General features: G+C 42.0%; 1 protein-coding gene across 5 annotated transcripts in view; it reads right to left on the bottom strand.

The window, feature by feature from the left end:
• Nucleotides 1-18,121, bottom strand: part of SPAG9 (sperm associated antigen 9) — a 104,736-nt gene that overhangs the window by 82,189 nt on the left and 4,426 nt on the right. For all 5 annotated transcript variants that reach the window (XM_019542464.1, XM_019542468.1, XM_019542465.1 and 2 more), the window contains exon 2: nucleotides 9,994-10,114. In XM_019542464.1, the coding sequence (XP_019398009.1) occupies nucleotides 9,994-10,114 (121 nt within the window). The remainder of the gene's footprint in view (nucleotides 1-9,993; nucleotides 10,115-18,121) is intronic.

Below are 18,121 nucleotides of genomic sequence, written 5' to 3'. Positions count from 1 at the left end.
TTGCCTGTGACACTATATCTGCAAACAGTTTCAGCTCTTTTTACTTAAGACTTTTAGATGCAAACTCAGGTAAGATTTTTCAAAAAAGCTTTTTGAAGGCTCAAGTGCACGGTGGGGTTTTTTTGCACAATTTGACTTCATTTCCTATTGAACAAAGCTATAACATTTGCTTCATGGAGTTGGCTTACTAAAAAAAACAAGGGAATGCTCATGTTTTATGACTCTACATATTCTCATTCTCACAGGTAATTACTCTTCCATAAAATTCAGGCTCTTAATTTTGCTTTACAAGTTTTCCACATAAAGATTTGCAGTAGAAAAGTCAGGAACTTATACTAGGATACTGTCACGAAGGACTTGGGTGAAAGCTAAACTCTTACAAAGAAGGTTACATCTTATTAATTGGGCCTGTGGGTGGTCTGTTTACTAAAACCAGTGCTGTTTTCCTAGATCTTAAGGAAAGATGCAGTGGCTTCAGGTAACCCCACCCCCACCTTGCTCAGAAAAGACAATGCTGCCATTAATCCCTCTAAAAGAGTTTTCAACCTCTTTTCATTTGCAGGCCCCTAAAAAATTTCTAATGGAGGTGCAGACCCCTCTGAATTGTTAAATGTGGGTATTCACATACTTTTGATTGATCATAGTCACCTACGCTGGAGGTTTTCAAGAGGAGACAAGACAGTTGCTTCGCTGCGCCCCCAGTTGTTTTCCTGCCTAGAGCTGGGGGGCTGGACTCAAAAATCTGCAAGGTCCCTTCCAGCCCCTTTCAATCTATGAAGAATCACATTTCCCAGACCCCTTAGACATAGTTTGCAGACCCCCAGGGAACCACAGACTACAGGTTGAAAACCATTGCTCTAAATGTTATGCATCCATGCCGTGTTGAGTCAGCTGGCTTGGCCCAAAAGCAGAAAGAGAAATCCAAGAAAAAACCTGGAACAAAGAGCTCTGAAATAAATGTTAAAACTCTCTAAAGAAAGGAGTTGCCAGGGAACTGCTCCAGGAAGCAGACTGCTACAGGCCTCGAGGGACATGCCTTAGGGAGATGCCAAGCTTTAGGCAAGGCGAAAGCTCATGCACCAGTGTTAAAAGCCTCTCTTTTTTTATGCTGCCCTGCTACTGAAGTTAAAAGACGCTTTAAAGAAGCTGTTTTATGTTGCTACTAGCACATTGCCTGTCAAGAATGGGGGGGACAGGGATAGAGGCCTGCGTCTGGCTACCCACCTCCCTGCCCCACCCCCGGAAAGGGCCAGGGCCAAGACAGCCAATCAGAGTGTGAATAAAGCAATACGGACAGCCAGCCAGACTAAGGCGTTTATAATATTAGAGTTCTCATACGAGTCAAAGGGCTCCAACTCAGTAAGGCCTGCAGACTGTTAGTCAGCAGGGATACTGCAGCTAACAGACCCATCTTAAATTAGGGGAAGAACTGCAGGATTCAATCCCAAGACAGCCCAAGAGGACCAAAAGTGCAAGAACAGCACTCAAAAGAAAGTGGAGAGAGACCAAAGATGCAAGCACCCCTGTCGCATACGTCTAATGAACCATTTACAAATAGTTTTAATACCTACCTTTCCATGAGGTATTGGAGATCACAAGCTGGAGCTTATGTAGCAAGAGATTATACTGGACAGAGGCAGCTGAGTGCAAAGGGCTGATGCTCAGCATAACAAGTGCATTTATTTTAAACTTTAGTACCTTTTAAAGCTTCTACCTCCTCCATCGTTCCATTTTACGGTTTGCTTTAAAGTGTCCTGAATAATAATAAGGCCATTCTGGGAACTTTACTTTGGCAAGCATAACGCGTATTCAGGAGCAAATCTCAAAAATGCAGTTAAAAAAAAACCAACAACTCGCGATAAGAGTTAAGTCTTCAATCCCATATTCCCAATAAATCAAACCTAAGAGCGCCTACCATCATGCCGACAAAAGTATACAAAGATTGGATTTGTTAAGACAAGAAAACAAAAGCCAGAACTAGACTGGAAAATCATCCAAGACTGCTGAAGTGTAAGTAAATTTAGAAAAGTCAGTGAATTAATCAAAATGCATTCTACACCATTTGCCTCATTAGATGACCAAGAGCCTACATCCTCAAAACATTTGCCTAGGATACCTGTGACAAGATGCTTGGGGTCAGGGGAGGAAAGGAGAGAGGAGGGCTCAATTTCCAAAGGAAGAAAGGTAACAATATTTGAACACCTCCCCCCTGCCCAAAGAGACAGGGAATCAATTTCTGCAGCAAACAGCTGGCAGGAGGTTTATTCTTACTGAGAGCTGTTCACACAATACAAAAGATAGGCTGCAAAGCAAAAAAGCATGGCTGAGGAAGGTTTTTTAGCTGCTTATTCAAGATGCCCAAGTACACAGAAAAAGCAGGATGTCTGCAAGTACCACGGACTTTTGACATACTAGCAGTCTTACCTAACTTTAAAAAAAACCCCAAAAACAAATCTTGCTCTCAAATATATTATAGAAAAGAGGGATTATGAGATTATGCACTATGCTACGCTGCTTTCCTGAAAGGACACATTTGCCTCAGGGGGGAGATTTAGAATAAAATAGGTTACTTGATTTCACAGGAAGTCACTGATGCTGTTTTGCAAGGGTTACCAATCAGAGTCAACGTCACATGCAACAACACTGTGTCACCACAAACCTCTGCAGCATCCTCAGTGGGAAAAAGAGGATCAGGCTGCAAAATGTAATGTTAGTTCCAAGTTTAACACTTTGATCACCAGCAAGAGTCTTTATGCAACTGCACGGCCCAGGAACACTTACAGTGGGCTATTATCTTCCCAAATACATCAGAAATGACCTAGAGAGGCTAAGTGGCTCTCTGAAATACAAAACATACAAGAGTCCCTCAAAGATTTGCAAATGAAGCCTTAGCAGTAGTGTAGAGAATAACTAGAGACTTGCAACTAGGATAACATGAATATGGAGAAGCTGAGTTGAGACAAGTGACAAAGTTCAGATTTCATAAGGGTAAAAAAAACTTGCTAACACAAAAGGTGCTTTATTGATTTGATATTAGAAGTATTGAACCCGTTCTGTGTCATTACTCCCTCCTCCCCCTTCAACAAATGAATAGCAATGTTGAATATGTCATGCTTCCTGTATCACAAAAACCCCCTTACTTTTTTCTGGGGAGATACAGTTCCTTTATTTACCTAAACCGAGTTCTCCTTGGGCTTGCTCTACACAAAGTAGTACCAGTATGATTAAAAGTGCAATTTTACATGCAAATATTTACAGTTGTTCAGCTTGGATCTCAGGGCTTGGACAAGAAGCCCACATCCACCTCTATAACCAGCCTTTGCACCAATATGAAAGAAGCCAGTCAGACTGATGACAAACCCCTACACTAGTGTATGTTACCTGAACCCAGCATAGAAATAATCAGGAAATTAAGGCAGAACTAAATTGGTGTAGGAGTTGAATGCCAGCTTCCACCCCAAAAACGGCTTGTTTGGTAACGGCAAACAAGCCATTTATTACCTGCTCCTCTGCCACCTAGCGGCCAAGGTGCTGCAACAGAGCCTAACGTGAGCACATACCCCATTAGCAGCTCTTCCATCTACTCTGGATCCTAGCTTAACATACATTAATATCCAGTATTGATATAAAAATTACAGCAATGTGAAGATATTGTTTGTTCAGGCTCTTGATTTAGAGGTGGGAGCTAAAATATGTTCCTACTCCAAAATCTTTATCAATGAATGCAGGAGCTACACAGGAGCTGGAGTGTTGTTGAGAGTTTGTCATTTTGGATTCCAGATCAAGCTTGCAGGCTGGTCACTACAGCACAAACTTCAGTTATAAACTGGTTATATTATAAGCAAATCTGGCAATGACTTAAGTAAGGCTGCCTCACACTTTCCACTGTGAGACTATTTTCAGTTGCCTACAGTTCTGCCAATAACTGTTCAAGCTAAAGTTCTCCATGCTGAGTGCCTGCTTTCAGTTGCATTTTTCTTGAGTATTTCATGGGAGGGGGGGGAAAGACGGACAGACAACTAGGAATGAGTTTAGAGAAAAATGGTTTTTCTTACACTAAATGCTTAGATTATTAGGATTATCAAATCATGAATTCAGAAGTATGGACAGGCCAACATTGCATGCACGTTAAGACAATTTTGTTACATGACTGCATATTACTTCTTCTGCCTCACTTCAGGCAGAAAAAGAAAAAGGGCATCTTGTGTAGTTAAAGCAAATGCAATTCTGGATAACTGAATTCTAGCCCTGCCTTTACTACGCAGTTCAAGTCATCCTGGGAAAATGAAATTATACTTTTCACAGGCAAGTTGTGCATTCTAAGGTTTCATAGATTTCATAGACATTAGGGCTGGAAGGGACCTCGAGAGATCATCGAGTTCAGCCCCACTCCTGAAGGGCAGGAAGTCAGCTGGGGTCATAGGATCCCAGCAAGATAAGCATCCAAATTACTCCTGAAGGTGTTCAATGTAGGTGCTTGAACCACTTCCAATGGCAGTCTGTTCCAGACCTTGGGGGCTCAGACAGTAAGGAAATTCTTCCTTATGTCCAGCCTGAAACAGTCTTGCAGTAGTTTATGACCATTGGACCTCATCATCCCTTGGGGCGCTTTGGTGAACAAATGTTCCTCTGGGTACTGGCGGTCGCCCTGATAAACTTATAGGTGGCCATCAGATCACCCCTGAGCCTGCACTTTTCCAGGCTAACAAGCCCCATGGCTCTCAGCCTGTCATAGTAAGGTCTGTTTTCCTGACCTCTGATCATGCGCGCGGCTCTCCTCTGGACTCTCTCGAGCTTCTCCACATCCTTTTTGAATTGTGGAGCCCAAAACTGGATGCAGTACTCCAGCTGCGGCCTCACCAAGGCCAAGTACAAGGGGAGAATGACATCCCAAGATTTGCCTGAGAAGCATCTATGGATGCAAACCAGTGTTTTGGTCACTTTACTAGCCGCAGCATCGCATTGCAGGCTCACGTTCATCTTGTGGTCAATGATGAACCCCAAGTCTCTTTCTTCCATAGTGCTAGCCAGCGTAGCACTACCGAGTCTATAAGGATGCTGCAGATTTTTCCACCCAAGGTGGAGAACCTTGCATTTTTCGATATTAAACACCATCAGGTTCTCATCCGCCCATTTGCTGAGCCTGTCCTGGTCAGCCTGGATAGCCCTCCTGTCTTCTGGTATGGATGCTTTGCCCCAAAGTTTGGTGTCATCAGCAAATTTGGCCAGTCTGCTTCTGACTCCAATGTCCACATTATGAATGAAGATGTTGAACAACATGGGTCCAAGGACAGAGCCTCGGGGGACCCCACGGGTCACAGGGCACCACAACGATTGACTTCCATCAACCACCACCCTCTGGGTCCAACCACGGAGCCAATTTCCCAGCCAGCAGATTGTGGTGGACCCAAGGCCACAATTGGCCAGTTTTGCCAAGAGGTGTTCGTGAGATACCAGATTGAAGGCTTTTTTTGAAGTCAAGATATATGACATCAATCTCTTCTCCCTTGTCCAGGTGATACCTGGTCGTAGAAGGAAATGAGATTGGTCAAGTAAGACCTACTCGCAACAAACCCCCACTGGCTATCCCTCAGGATGTTGGCATCAGCCAGTCCCATTAAGGATGGCCTCTTTAATAAACTCTTCTAAGACCTTCCCCAGGATAGAAGTCAGGCTGATGGACCTTTAGTTTGCTGGATCCACTTTCCTCCCTTTCTTGAAGACAGGCACCACATAGGTAGCATACTTGGAAGGCCAAAATTATTGTCACCTCTCTGCCTCAGCTGAGAAAGAGATAATACCCATCTTAAATGCTGTGAAAATAAATTTATTTACATTTGTGATGATAAAACACGTAGGAGCCCCTTACAAGTTTCTCTATGGAAATTCACTACTCAGTGAAAGGTTTGGATGCCACATGGAAAAGAGGTAAGAAACCACATATTAAATGAAAATAAATGCATCTTTAAAAGTTGCTCATAGTTGGGTAAGGACTAGATGAAGCAGTGATCATTGAGATCATTGAGTTATTGAGAACAGTGTGATCATTTAACAAAATAAGTGTGTATAAGATGTTCAAATTAAGGTGTCTCTGATATTTCCTAACTTCTGACTCTTTGAATTTTCTGTAGACAGTGATCTACACTAAGAAAACATTAAAATAAGTCACATCTATAAAAATCCATAATTCTGCTTTTACCTTGTCACTTCTCAGGAAATAACTACCCTTCATATAAACTGGCAAAGCTATGGAGGGCGCTTGAATATCTGGAATTGAGGGTCCAGGGGCCCTAAACCTATACTGTACTGGTCTCCAACCTTTTTAAGTAGGAGATCGCCTTTGGCATTTAAAAGCAACCCAAGATCTACCGTGTGCCCCGCAGTGGGGCAGGAAGGGTGGGGCAGACTGAGGCAGAGGGACAAAAAATTATCTGGGGACTCTCCTCCCCAGCAGGAAAGTCCCACACAGCCAAGGCCATGCTCAATTTACGCCTGCTCCTGCCTCTGCAGCACTGTCCCTCACTGCAGGGGCCTTGATCTAGTCTCTACCCCTTCCCTCCCCATGGACTGACCTGCTGGGCTGAGGTGTGCACTTGCATGCATGTAGGCACTCAGCCCCCAACCCCAGCCTTGGATCAACTCCAAGAGGCTCTGTGATCTACCACAGGAAGCTCTGAGATCTACCAGTGGATTGAGATCCACAGGTTGGTGGCCACTGCTATACTCTGATCACTGCTTTAAATTACAGCAAAAAAATTATGCTAGATCTAACCTTAAAAAAACCCCCAAAAAACAAAACCCCACACAGAGACTTCAACTGAGCGATCAGAAAAGAATCAACAGCAGTGATAGGGCTAAACTAAGTCTTTCCATTCTTCTGGTCTTTAGGATCTAGTACTTTCCAAGTGTTCAATTCCTTTAATTGCACTTACGGCACCTAGGACTCCCAAGGTGATCTCCTAACCAAGCATGAGTCCAGCCTGGGACCGGTGCACTCAGTCCAACATTCAGTCTCATTTGCTTCCCTGCTCTGTCCTAAGCATCCCTATTATTAATGCTACTACATCAACATCTGATCAAGCATTTAGTGTCAAGAGTGGCAATGTGCCATAGGCTTATTTAAATGCACAGAAAGCATAGGCTTATTTAAATGCATTTAGTATGGGAAGCAGTAGGCGAGAGAAAAGGAATGCAGCCACAAGTCCAGTAGCTGCATGTAGTGAATGACAATGAGACACGGTTTCCTACACTTCTGTACTGCAGGACACACCCAGCTGAATTCTCACATAAATCAAGAGACAGGTCAAGCCGATTAGACAACCTACACACTAATAAGCTTAATCCACTGCTTCCCTATCAGTTTTCATATCAGTTTTTTGGCAGCCTGTTTGTAACATGTTATTTTCAGATGCTCAAATTCTATCCCATTCATCTTTTGCCTCTCAATTTCCATTAATGGCCTATCAAACATTTGCAGTTGTTTCCAAATTCTGTGCCAAGCTGGCTACCGATACAGTATGAAAACTCATTAGCATTCAGTTGCGTCTAAGGCCGTTCTTCAAATATTTCTTGAATCGCATCCCCATCGGAACGTTTCAGAAAGGCTTACAATTCAATGCTCTAACACCCAAATTACGTACTGCTGACTGTTACTCCAAAAGCCAAGTACCATTCTTCTGCAAAACAGATCTTGCCAACTCTCAGATTCTGCTCCTTGGACAAGCAGGATTTTGTGCAAGTATATAAAATATAAGCTTAAAAGAAAAAAAGTAACCAGTAACTGCCAATAGGTTCTTCTGATCCAACAGAAACAGGACTACCAGGAAAAGTTCAATTCAGCCTGCTGCTTCCTTCCTGAACTGAATGCAAAGCCTGCACTGCCTCCAATAGCCTACTGTGCCTATTGCATCAGAAATGCTAAATCCCAATCACAAGCAGAAGTCTTTATAGGAAAGAGAGAAAACCAGATTATAAACTGGAAAATACATAGATGTGGCGCTCCCTGGTGTTGTGTACCATAGGGTCACGAGGACAATACGACTCAAAAAAAAAAAAGAGATAGACAGGCATACCACAATAAATACAAGCAAGCACAATTCTTTAAAAAATATCTTTCAAAAGACAGCTCTTTGAAAAGAGCCAGAATGTCACTAGTTTAGTGTCTTTGCAGGTTATTTAAAAGTTCAGCAACTGAAAACACACAGTAGTAATACTCACTTGTGATATGCTGAACTTTTAAGTTAGAGCAGGCAATATGAAGCATTTGTTAAGTCAAGACACAGCACTCAGTTTGGACAACAGCAAACCCTGAAGCAGTGCTTTAAAGACAGCACAAGTAGAAATAAAATTTAAAGCCACCACTTCTAATTAATTAAGAAATATTGCCTAACAAAATCCTATATTAAGTCTAGGGGCACTACTTTCAAAGCCTCTGAGGACCTGCAGCACCTCCTGACTTCCAGAGTCACTTCACTTTTGAGGAAAGTTGGCCTTTGTGTTGTATAAAGCCCAGTCTGAACAAAGACTACACGCTAAGGTGCAAGCCCAGATCCTCAATAGGTATTTAAGTACTTAAGCTTTTGTCTGAAAATTGAGTCTTGAAGTCCTCAAATCTACCCGTTGAAATGCTACAGTTCATCCTGAACGGATAGTAACAGGTGAGAAGCTCAAGTTCAGAGATTGGCAACTTAAGTCCCACACAGGTGCAGCTTCCAAAAAGAAGCATCAGGAAGAAATGCTCTAGTGGGAACTCAAATTTAGTTTTAGTTTCTGATCAATTCAGCATCTGTTGAAGGTTACTAATTCTGAAGTCAACAGGAATAATACCGACCATTCTGATGTTTAGTTGGTGCGACAATATTTAAGAAGCGCCAAGGTTCCCCTTCTTGCTTTCAGTAAGAGTTCCTTCGTGTGAGCAGATCTTAGCTTCGTGGCACAGACCATGCAAATATACATGCGTCAACAATATTTTAATCCAGCCATACCACAAGCAATTTCTCAACTCAAGTGTAACAAAAATGAAGACCTCACATTATTAAGACAGCTCAAGAAACTGAGTTCAGATGCACTGGGTATTCTCTATACATGCCATTAAAAAAAGCAGTGCATTTTTTGCATTGGTAAGGAAGCAAGAGCTATCCATGCCCCACAATGCAATGATGAGTAAACAAGACTGGCTGAAGAAACAACAAACAGGGGACGAAAAAGGAGGAGATTGAGACAGAAATCTGTTCTGCTAAATGGCATCCTGCTGAACAGAGAGAAAATAGCATAGCCGTGCCAAGTAATATCATGTCTGGAATGGTCAGACTGTAATCTAGTCCAGCATTAGGAACAATACACAATTAACACTTTAGTATCCTAGTCTGTTAAGGAAAAGTAAACAGTTAATTAGGTTGCAGGGACCATGTGAAGCAAGATACATTCAATGTTTAAAAGTAGATGCAAGTGAACACTCATCACGCCAGGCAGGCAGAGTGGGTGGAAGGCAGCCAGCAGCTGAAGCTGAACCCCCATGCACTGGGGCAGGAGCTGCATGGCTGCAGCTTCCCCTACCCCCAGCCTGGAGTTGCATAGCAGGGGCAGGATGGGAGAAGGAAAAGCCCTACTGGGAAGTTGTGCATGCTGGCCGGGGCTGTGCTGTCAAAAGGCACAGGCAGGAGTGGGGGGTGGGGCTGGCTGCCCTGGGCAGGGCTCAGCCCCAAGCAGGGTGCCACAGGTACAGGCATGGGCCATATACAAATCAATTGGATCTGGCCCACAAGTCATATTTTGTCCACCCCTGATTTAGCATCTAAATTTCTCCTTGTTACAGCTGAAACAAAATAGTTCAACTTATTTCAAACACACTTGCCAGGAACAGTGGACCAGTTACCAGAAATAGCTTTGTCATGGGTTGCTGCTGTATTATAAACATATCGGGCTGAATTTCACATCTCCCTGAAGTCATAATATAATGAGGGCACACTTATGGCACAGAAGACTTCTACTTACTTTGATCAGCATAGTTTTTTGCTTTCAGTTCAAGCTGTCGAGTTTGTGACTCCAGCGCTTCCACTCTGATCTGCAAGTCCTTCTTCTCTTGTTCTTGAGAATCTTCAAATTCAATGAATTTCTAACAAAAAATGAATAAGATATTGGCTAGTGAGGTTAGATTTTGATCAAAGGACTTAAATATTTTGCTAAGCCTACGTGGGGGTTACGTACTCAAATCCCACTGAAATACAAAGGCAGTCAAATCCTGAACTCCCTCTGAGAATTGCAGGCTAAGTTTTATTGCAATAGTGAGTAGCTTGGTGTACTAACTGAGTAACTTTTTCTGAAACCACTGGAGTTACAGAACTTTACACAATTTAGGCTCAGAGCATTCTCACTAAAATGCACACATCTTCAAAGCTCTGGGTCACCTCAGCTACACCGATCACATTTTTGCTCTTGATTCTGTACAATCCTATTCTATGCAGGTAGTGAAAAGGGCACCAAGGACAGCAGGGAACTCAACCCAATGTATTCCTTCCCAGCTCCCACTGCGATAGAGGGAAATGACTAAGCTTGACATCCATGATTACATCCCGCCCCTCCCATACGAGCGAGCATCCTGTTTGTCATTTCAAGATTAAGAAAGAACATCTATTCAGGACTTACATTAAGTGGACACAACTGATGTTAAATAAAGCACATACGTCATAATCCAAATTAAAAGTATTGTGAACAGTGTTTATATACCAAAGGTTACAAAAGAGCAAAATACACAAAGAGTCCTGAAGATCTGTGAAAGTAAGGTAAGAAGTAATCCAGTTATTGACAGTATAAGAATCAGAAAGATTGTTAGCTGTTATTACTTGTCATTCCTGTTCGGGCCTGTAAAGATAGGAATGAAGTGCTTCTAGGAAGATGACCAAGTCAAATGGCCTGCATAAGTCAGCAATTTTGTCTTCATAGCAACCTAGGAAGGTAGCCTTCAGAGGCAAACTACACCTGTAAGACTGACCTGAATACTCATACATCTCGTTTCATGTAGCACTCCAGTACCCATTTATGGAACATTTTTGTCCAACCTAGCTCCCACAGTCACCTGGGCAACCTAAAAAACGTTGAAGTCCACTCAGGAACCACAGGACGTAGTCCTCTGCAACCTATTGTGGTTCTCTTCAACCCCAAGCAGTTGATTCCCAGTACAAAGTATGAACATAGAGCCCGTGCAGTGTCCCCAAATCCACTGAAACATGCCTGCCTTGAAAGCTGGGAGGGAAAAAAAAAACACCCAATTATGCTACAAACTCTCAAAGGAGGGCTGCTGCCAACCTGTCAGAAACACAGCCAGGCATCTATCAATATTTAATGCCTTTATAGCCATGTGATTCCTTAGAGTGTTTACTAGCCTTGAAGAGAAGGTCCAAGTCCCTACTACCTTAGTCCATCTCCCAAAATCTATTATAAGATTAAATCATTTTATTAAGAGTATTATGCAAAATTAAGTCCTGCTGTTCTCTCCCATCCTCTTCTGCTTGCCAGGATGTCTCATTTATTTGTGGGATGTTTATTTTTAGAATATTTCATAGCTTACTGATGGCATCTTACACACAGATCAAGGTTTCAAATCATCGCTTATGACTTGATACTCAACAACTGAGCCTGACCACAAGCTTGAGAAAAAGTGGGGTTTTTTATGTATAACAATTAAAGATGGCAAGGTATACTTATGTTCGGTCAACTCACATTTACAAATTGTATTACTTTTATCATTAAATAAGGCAAATGCATTCAGCTCTCTCAGCAAAATTCTAAGAAGTTGGCTTGTTTCACGCAACTCTTGACATAGCTTGTCCTTGTTCACATAATGAACGAGGCATAATCATGCAGTAGGAATAATATTATGTGCATGCCGTGGGAGCACAGCAACAAACAAAGCTGTATTTATATCATCAAAAGCTTAAAAACCACAACATTTTAGGTACTTAATTTGATTCTTTCATCTATGTAGTTGGACACCACGTAGCCTGGGTTCTCTACAGTCTGACCTTATCCTTAGTGTTATAGCAACCAATGTCCCACAGCTCACCTAGTTCTTATTTTAATATTCAATACAAAAATGCTGGAAGCCAGAGAAGATAGTATTACACAGAGAAATAAGGCTCACGTTCTAAAATTGTTTCCTTCCATCTTTTAATAGACTGACATGCAAGACTCACACAACATGGCATGAGGAAGCAGTCAGAATTATGTAGGCCAAGAAACTAAATTCATATTTGGACAAAGTATATGCACAAGATGTATAACAGTTTAGTACCTAGGTCTTGCATTGACCCTCCACACAAAGGTAAAAACTTCACCCATCACCCATGTTATGAAATGATTTTCTAAAAAGTTCCTTTCCAAGATTTATTCAAACTCACCCCCCTACCTAAAGTAAAGGCAGACTGAAAATGCCCAGAAAAATTGTCCTTCATGGAAGGCAACCAATTTCAGTAAACAGACATACACAAAAAAAAGCCTAAGACGTGCATTTCCATGGCAAAGCAGAAAGTACAGTCTGCCCTATAATCCTGATCTAATCAAAATAAATATCTCTGTAACAGGAACACAGGCCTCATGACAACTTAACCATCTCTTACCTTCCCCTTCACCTTCTCAGCCACTGCTTACCTTGCTATTCACCTCTCTCAACCTTCAAATTAAGCTTGCTTGAGAGAAAATTGCAAAAGCAAAAGTAGATGCCTTAGTTCTCAATCATCAACTAAATAGTACAGACACTCAAATACTCAAAAAATCCACAAACGCATTAAAAGCATAATACATGTGCTTTTAATATTAGACATTAAGGGCACCTATTTTTTTTTTAATATATTTTAAGATTATGTATTATGGGAGTAACGTAAGATACTATCACAAGCAGGTAATACACAAAGCCTACACAATTGAAAGGACAAGGGACTTAAAATATGAGAAACAGTATTCAAGATACAACACCATCCACCCAAAGAGTGTGAAAATAAGACCAGCAACAGAAAAGTCTTGCTTCAAAAAAACCAAAAAAAACCCAACCAACCAAACAAAACAGGAACTCTAAAAATGAGATGGATAGCTTGCAAGCTTTTACACCCAGCTATGTCCAAAAAACAAGGCAACAAGCCTATTTTCCACTTTGCAGCTTTTATATTCTTTCCTGTTACTATTCCAATGTAAATTTTTTTTTTAAGTTTTGACAAAGTAACTAGCTGATCTAGAATTCAGCTGGCAGCATGTCTTAAATTACATCATGAAAAGCTTCACTCAAACAAACATAGGACGGAAAAATCCTTGAAACCATTCTTCTGTGTTACAATCGAGAGGGAAAATATGCAGCTTCTGTACCTCCACTAACTACAGCAGTATGGCATGGCATGAAAACTGGGGCAGCTCTTCAAGGAGGAGGACCCCAGACAGCTTGACGCTCTATAGGCCAAAAAGAGAACCGTCAAATTTAATTATAGCATGCTGCAGTTATCCAATCTTGAAGGGAAGACATATGCATCCCATTTTACTCTTTATTTCATTAACAGCGCTATGTTCCCACCAACATCAAAGAACAATGGTAAAACAAGCTTTCTTACCAAATCACCTCAACAGGGAGATCAGGTACAAAAAGTCTGCCTTTTCCATTATCAATGAACATTCAGAAGACTGTCTGGGCTTGCTAAAAGGGATCTTGTAAGTGGGTTTAGAATTATACCATCTACAATACGCTCCCCATTCTCTCTTCACTGCATAGTTCAATCAGCAGATTTCAAGCTGCAATCCAGCTGCACTGGTGGTCCGGCGAGCCTTCACTGAACCTGAGAGTCAGCAGGCCACCTGCCATTCCTTGTTTCAGGCTGCTGGCAGAAGTCTAGGCTGAGCAAGTAAATGGAAATAAATAGGACCTGATACACAGGAAGTTGGTAATGATACATAAGGGAGCTACTTCCAGCCAGGTGCTTGTCCAGTCTCCTCTTAAAGACCCCCAAGGTGGGGGAAAACACCACCTCCCTTGGAAGCCCATTCCAAATACAGGGTCACCCTTACCATAAAGAAGTTCTTCCTGATGTCTAATCGAAATCTGCTCTCTGCCAGTTTGTGGCCATTGTTTCTAGTTACCCCAAGGGGTGCTCTGGTAAACAGACTATCTCCTATTCCTTGCTGCCGTCGCCCCCACACCAATGAATTTATAGATGGCTTCAAGATCACCTCTATGAAATCTACTTGGAGACCAGAGATACTTCCAAAACTGGAACAGGCAAACAGATCTGGGGAAGCTGACTAACCCATGAAGGGGGTGCAGCAGGAAGAGAAACCAGACTAAAAGTCACGTGTGCTAAAGAGAGGTGGATGACACGCAAAGCAGTTTTAGAAGAAGGCAAACTGAATTTGTGAAAGAAAAAGGTTTATTTTCCCATAAACACTCTTCCCACATTATGCATTAAGACAGGGGTCAGCAACCCCTGGCACGTGTGCCGAGCATGGCACGTGAGGCCATTTTGCTCGGCACGCCACCACCAGCCTGGCCTCTAGGCAGCTGCTTCCAGCCACGAAGCCTGGGCTGCTCCCAGCAGGCAGCTGGGCAGCTGCAAGCCCTGCCATGGCTGGCAGCAGCTACCCAGAGCCTGGACTGGCTGCAGCCAGGAGGCTGCAAACATCTGCTCTGGGCTCCGGCAACAGCTCCATACCAGGGGGTGCACACATGCCTCGAAGTAGACTTTGTCCAGTGGCCCAGGAGCCCGGCTCCATGTGCCTGTGCGCCTGGTTCTGTGCGTTTGTCTACCTCCGTCTGGTCCTGTGCGTCTGTGTGTACACACGTGTCTGGTTCTGATGTGTGTGTGCACGTGTCTATTCTGGGTGTGATCTGGTTCTCTGCGTTTGTGCACGTGGTTCTCCGTGTGTGTGTGTGTGCTTCTCTCTCTGCCCTCCTTTTTCATTCTCTCTCACCTCTTTCTCTTATTTGTCTCTTTTCTCTCTCATTGCAACATGCTCAACAAAAAAGGAATACACAACAACAAAGGCAACATTTAGGATTATTAAATATACAAACATGCAGTGCATCCTGCCACATACCCCCCAAATTTTGTTTTTCTGGCGTGCCGGCACTTCAGCACCTTCCAAAGTAGACGCTGTGTTTTTTTCCGGCACTCCAGCCAAAAAACATTACCTACCCCGGCATTAAGGCATGCAATCTTCAACCATATTCTTTGTCCATAAATGCAGGTGGTGTAGTTATGTAGAGACTGGGGAGTACCATTGAATATTTGGAAAAACAGATGGCCCACAAATCTAGTAAGATGGGGTCAAAAAACCTCAGACTGTAAATCCAATTCATTGGTCTTTGGTGCATTTCTGTGAAATGCTACACTGAAGACATACCTTATTCACAACTAGTTCTATAAGCTACTTCCAGTTTTTGGTAATGCAGCTAAATGTATAGTTCCCCTTAAGAAGGGAACTTCATACCACCACTTCATATAAAAGCACTTTATTTCTACTTAATATTAACCAGAAAGATACTTGGATTAAAAGGAAGTTATTTGAATGCGTGTTTGTTCGTACTGTAAACTTGAACAAGACTGCTTTCATACAAGTAGTTATAAAGCTATCACAGGACTCTGAATGGTGCTCATATGATACTGCTTGGAGCAAAATGCTAAAGAATCACGAAGCAGCTGATATCAAGGCAGGTAAAATTGCTTTTGGTCCCTCTGCTTGAAAACTCTCTCAACCATTCAGTGTTTGCCAGCAAACTCATGAACTGCTGCAGGAGGGAGTGAAAATGTAGTTTAACAATTTTCCCATTGTTTTCGAAGTCTACTTGTGAAATGCATGTTGTAAACATAAGCTGGAAACCAGCAACACAATGCATGTGCCTTTTTATTCTCTCTGATAAATGTAGGGGATCTAAACTACTAATTTTTTTGACCTCTCTACATTAGATAGTCGAGCCATGTCCAGCTTATTCTGTCAGTAACATCCCTTTTAATGGGCTCCAAGCGTGACACAGGCCTTGCACCAAGCCATCACTAGTACCACACCAAAGTAACTAAACATAGGAAAACGGGAAAGAATAGGTTTTAAATAGAATGGTAACTTCATTGTTCTGTTGCCTCTATTTAAGGAAGATTTTCCAGAAGTTAGATGTGCCACGTCCGACCTGCAAGAACTAGTGACAATTATACATCTGAATCAGCTGCTTTGATTCCATCTTAAATGTCATCATTACATATAAAGCTAAATATAGATCAGGATCACCCCCGCATATAATTTCTTTGGGAGTTGTTTAGCAAAAAGGATAAAGAACAGGCCGAGTTTCAAATGTTGGTTGTTGATGTTTTCTTTTGTTATTTAAAAAGTTCAACTCCACTCTCTTGGACATTCCTGGGGCATGAATATTTACTCTGGATGATATAAAAAACATTATGGGAACAAATTTCTATGGGAGAAAATTACGTCTTACAAGCCTGACAGTCCTACCCAGGAAACAAGAACTTTCAAAGCAAACTCAGTTACTGAATAGGACAATGGTAACTTAATTCTGTAAGTTTCTTACCACTACTTCAAGTAATACCAAACATGAGCATAATGGGGATATTAGAGAGAAATAACCTCTCATTCAAAATTTACTTTTTGCAACTGAAAGCATTGCGGGAAAGTCCAGGGCACCATTTCCTAGTATAATTGGTATCTCCATTTGTTAGGGTATTCCAAAAAACATTACAGAAGAAATGAAAAGTTCTTCTGAAGCCACAAAGGGCTGGCAGAAGTTCAAAGGAGCTGCAGTAGACTAATCAACACTTATCCCAGTTTTTAAAGTATTTTATAGTAAAGTTAAAAATATTTAAAAAACAAAAAAACCCATTGACTTAAACTATTCCTATTTCTTCATTTTGAAGATTGTTTCATTTGACCCCAAATAGTTTGGTTTAAGCAAATTTTTTAAAAGTTTGCTTTTTTATTTAGGTCAATCTAAATGGTGCTGCTGCTTATTATATTATGCCAAGCTTTAAAAAAAAATGATACGCACAAACTCTACTTATTAGTACTTAATCCTCCCAAAACTCATGGCAAGTAAACTGTATTATGGGGGAGCAGGCTGAGGGAGAAATTACTTGTCCAACACCAAGGTATCAGCACGCAAGCCAGCAACTGGCCACAAATTCCTAGCACTGAGAGCTCACTTCCCTCAAAGACCAAGTAAACCAATTTTACATTTAAGATCTCAAATTTGAACTGAGATGAATCCTTTAAATAAAATAGATCTATTTGCAGTTGTTAGATAGAAGAATCAATTGTTCACATGCAATGAGACTAGATGCACTCAAGAGTTTTTCTTCTATGCTACATCAACGATGTAGAAATTACCAGGATTAAATGCATTAGTCCTTTGCCAAAAATAGTGATAGTAACTATTAGTTATAGTGTTAACATAGGCAGGGCTACATTCAACCATCATGATTTTAAAGGCTGCAATATGTAGCCCTGGTCAAAATAGCTGGACGCTACGCATAAAAGGTAGGGCTATGTGAAGTTTCAGGTGCTGATTCGGAGGCTGAATCTCCACCCTCCCCACCCCCCCAGCTCCTGGTCCTTTAAAAAAAAAAAAAAAAAAAGGCCTGAACTCACTGGGTGCTACAATGGCCTTCTAGGGGCTCATTGCAGAGCCCCCTCCCATGCAGCATGGGGCAATGGGGATTGCCCCCGCACCTGGCAGGAGCCCATGAGTGTGGGGGGATTTTTTTTTTTTTTAAAGAGCCAGGGCTGGGCAAGACAGCTGTTGACGGGGCTGGGAGAGCAGGCGGAGAATGGGGCCTGTTTTATTCGGAGCTTCGGTGGTGACCTAATCTCCGAATCAGATTCAGACAACTGATTTAGGACAGTGATTCGAATCACTGAATCAAATCACTGTCCCCCGAATCGGCTGAATCCAAATCTGAAGCGAATACTGGCCGCTTCGCACAGGCTTAATAAGAGGCCATTGTTTGGCTATCTACCCTTATGCTTCCCCTGATGGAATCAGTACAGAAAAGGATGGAAGAGACTCCCAGGGTTAGAAGGGCATTTACTGTTCAGAATAATTTATTAGTGTGGACTGTATGGAAGAGTACATAACTTCAAATAT

The sequence above is a fragment of the Crocodylus porosus genome, unplaced genomic scaffold (assembly GCF_001723895.1).
Source record: "Crocodylus porosus isolate Cpor-Errol unplaced genomic scaffold, CroPor_comp1, whole genome shotgun sequence".
Taxonomy (NCBI): Eukaryota; Metazoa; Chordata; order Crocodylia; family Crocodylidae; genus Crocodylus; species Crocodylus porosus.
The sequence above is the reverse complement of the archived record's forward strand: the minus strand, read 5'-3'. Positions and strand labels throughout refer to the sequence as shown.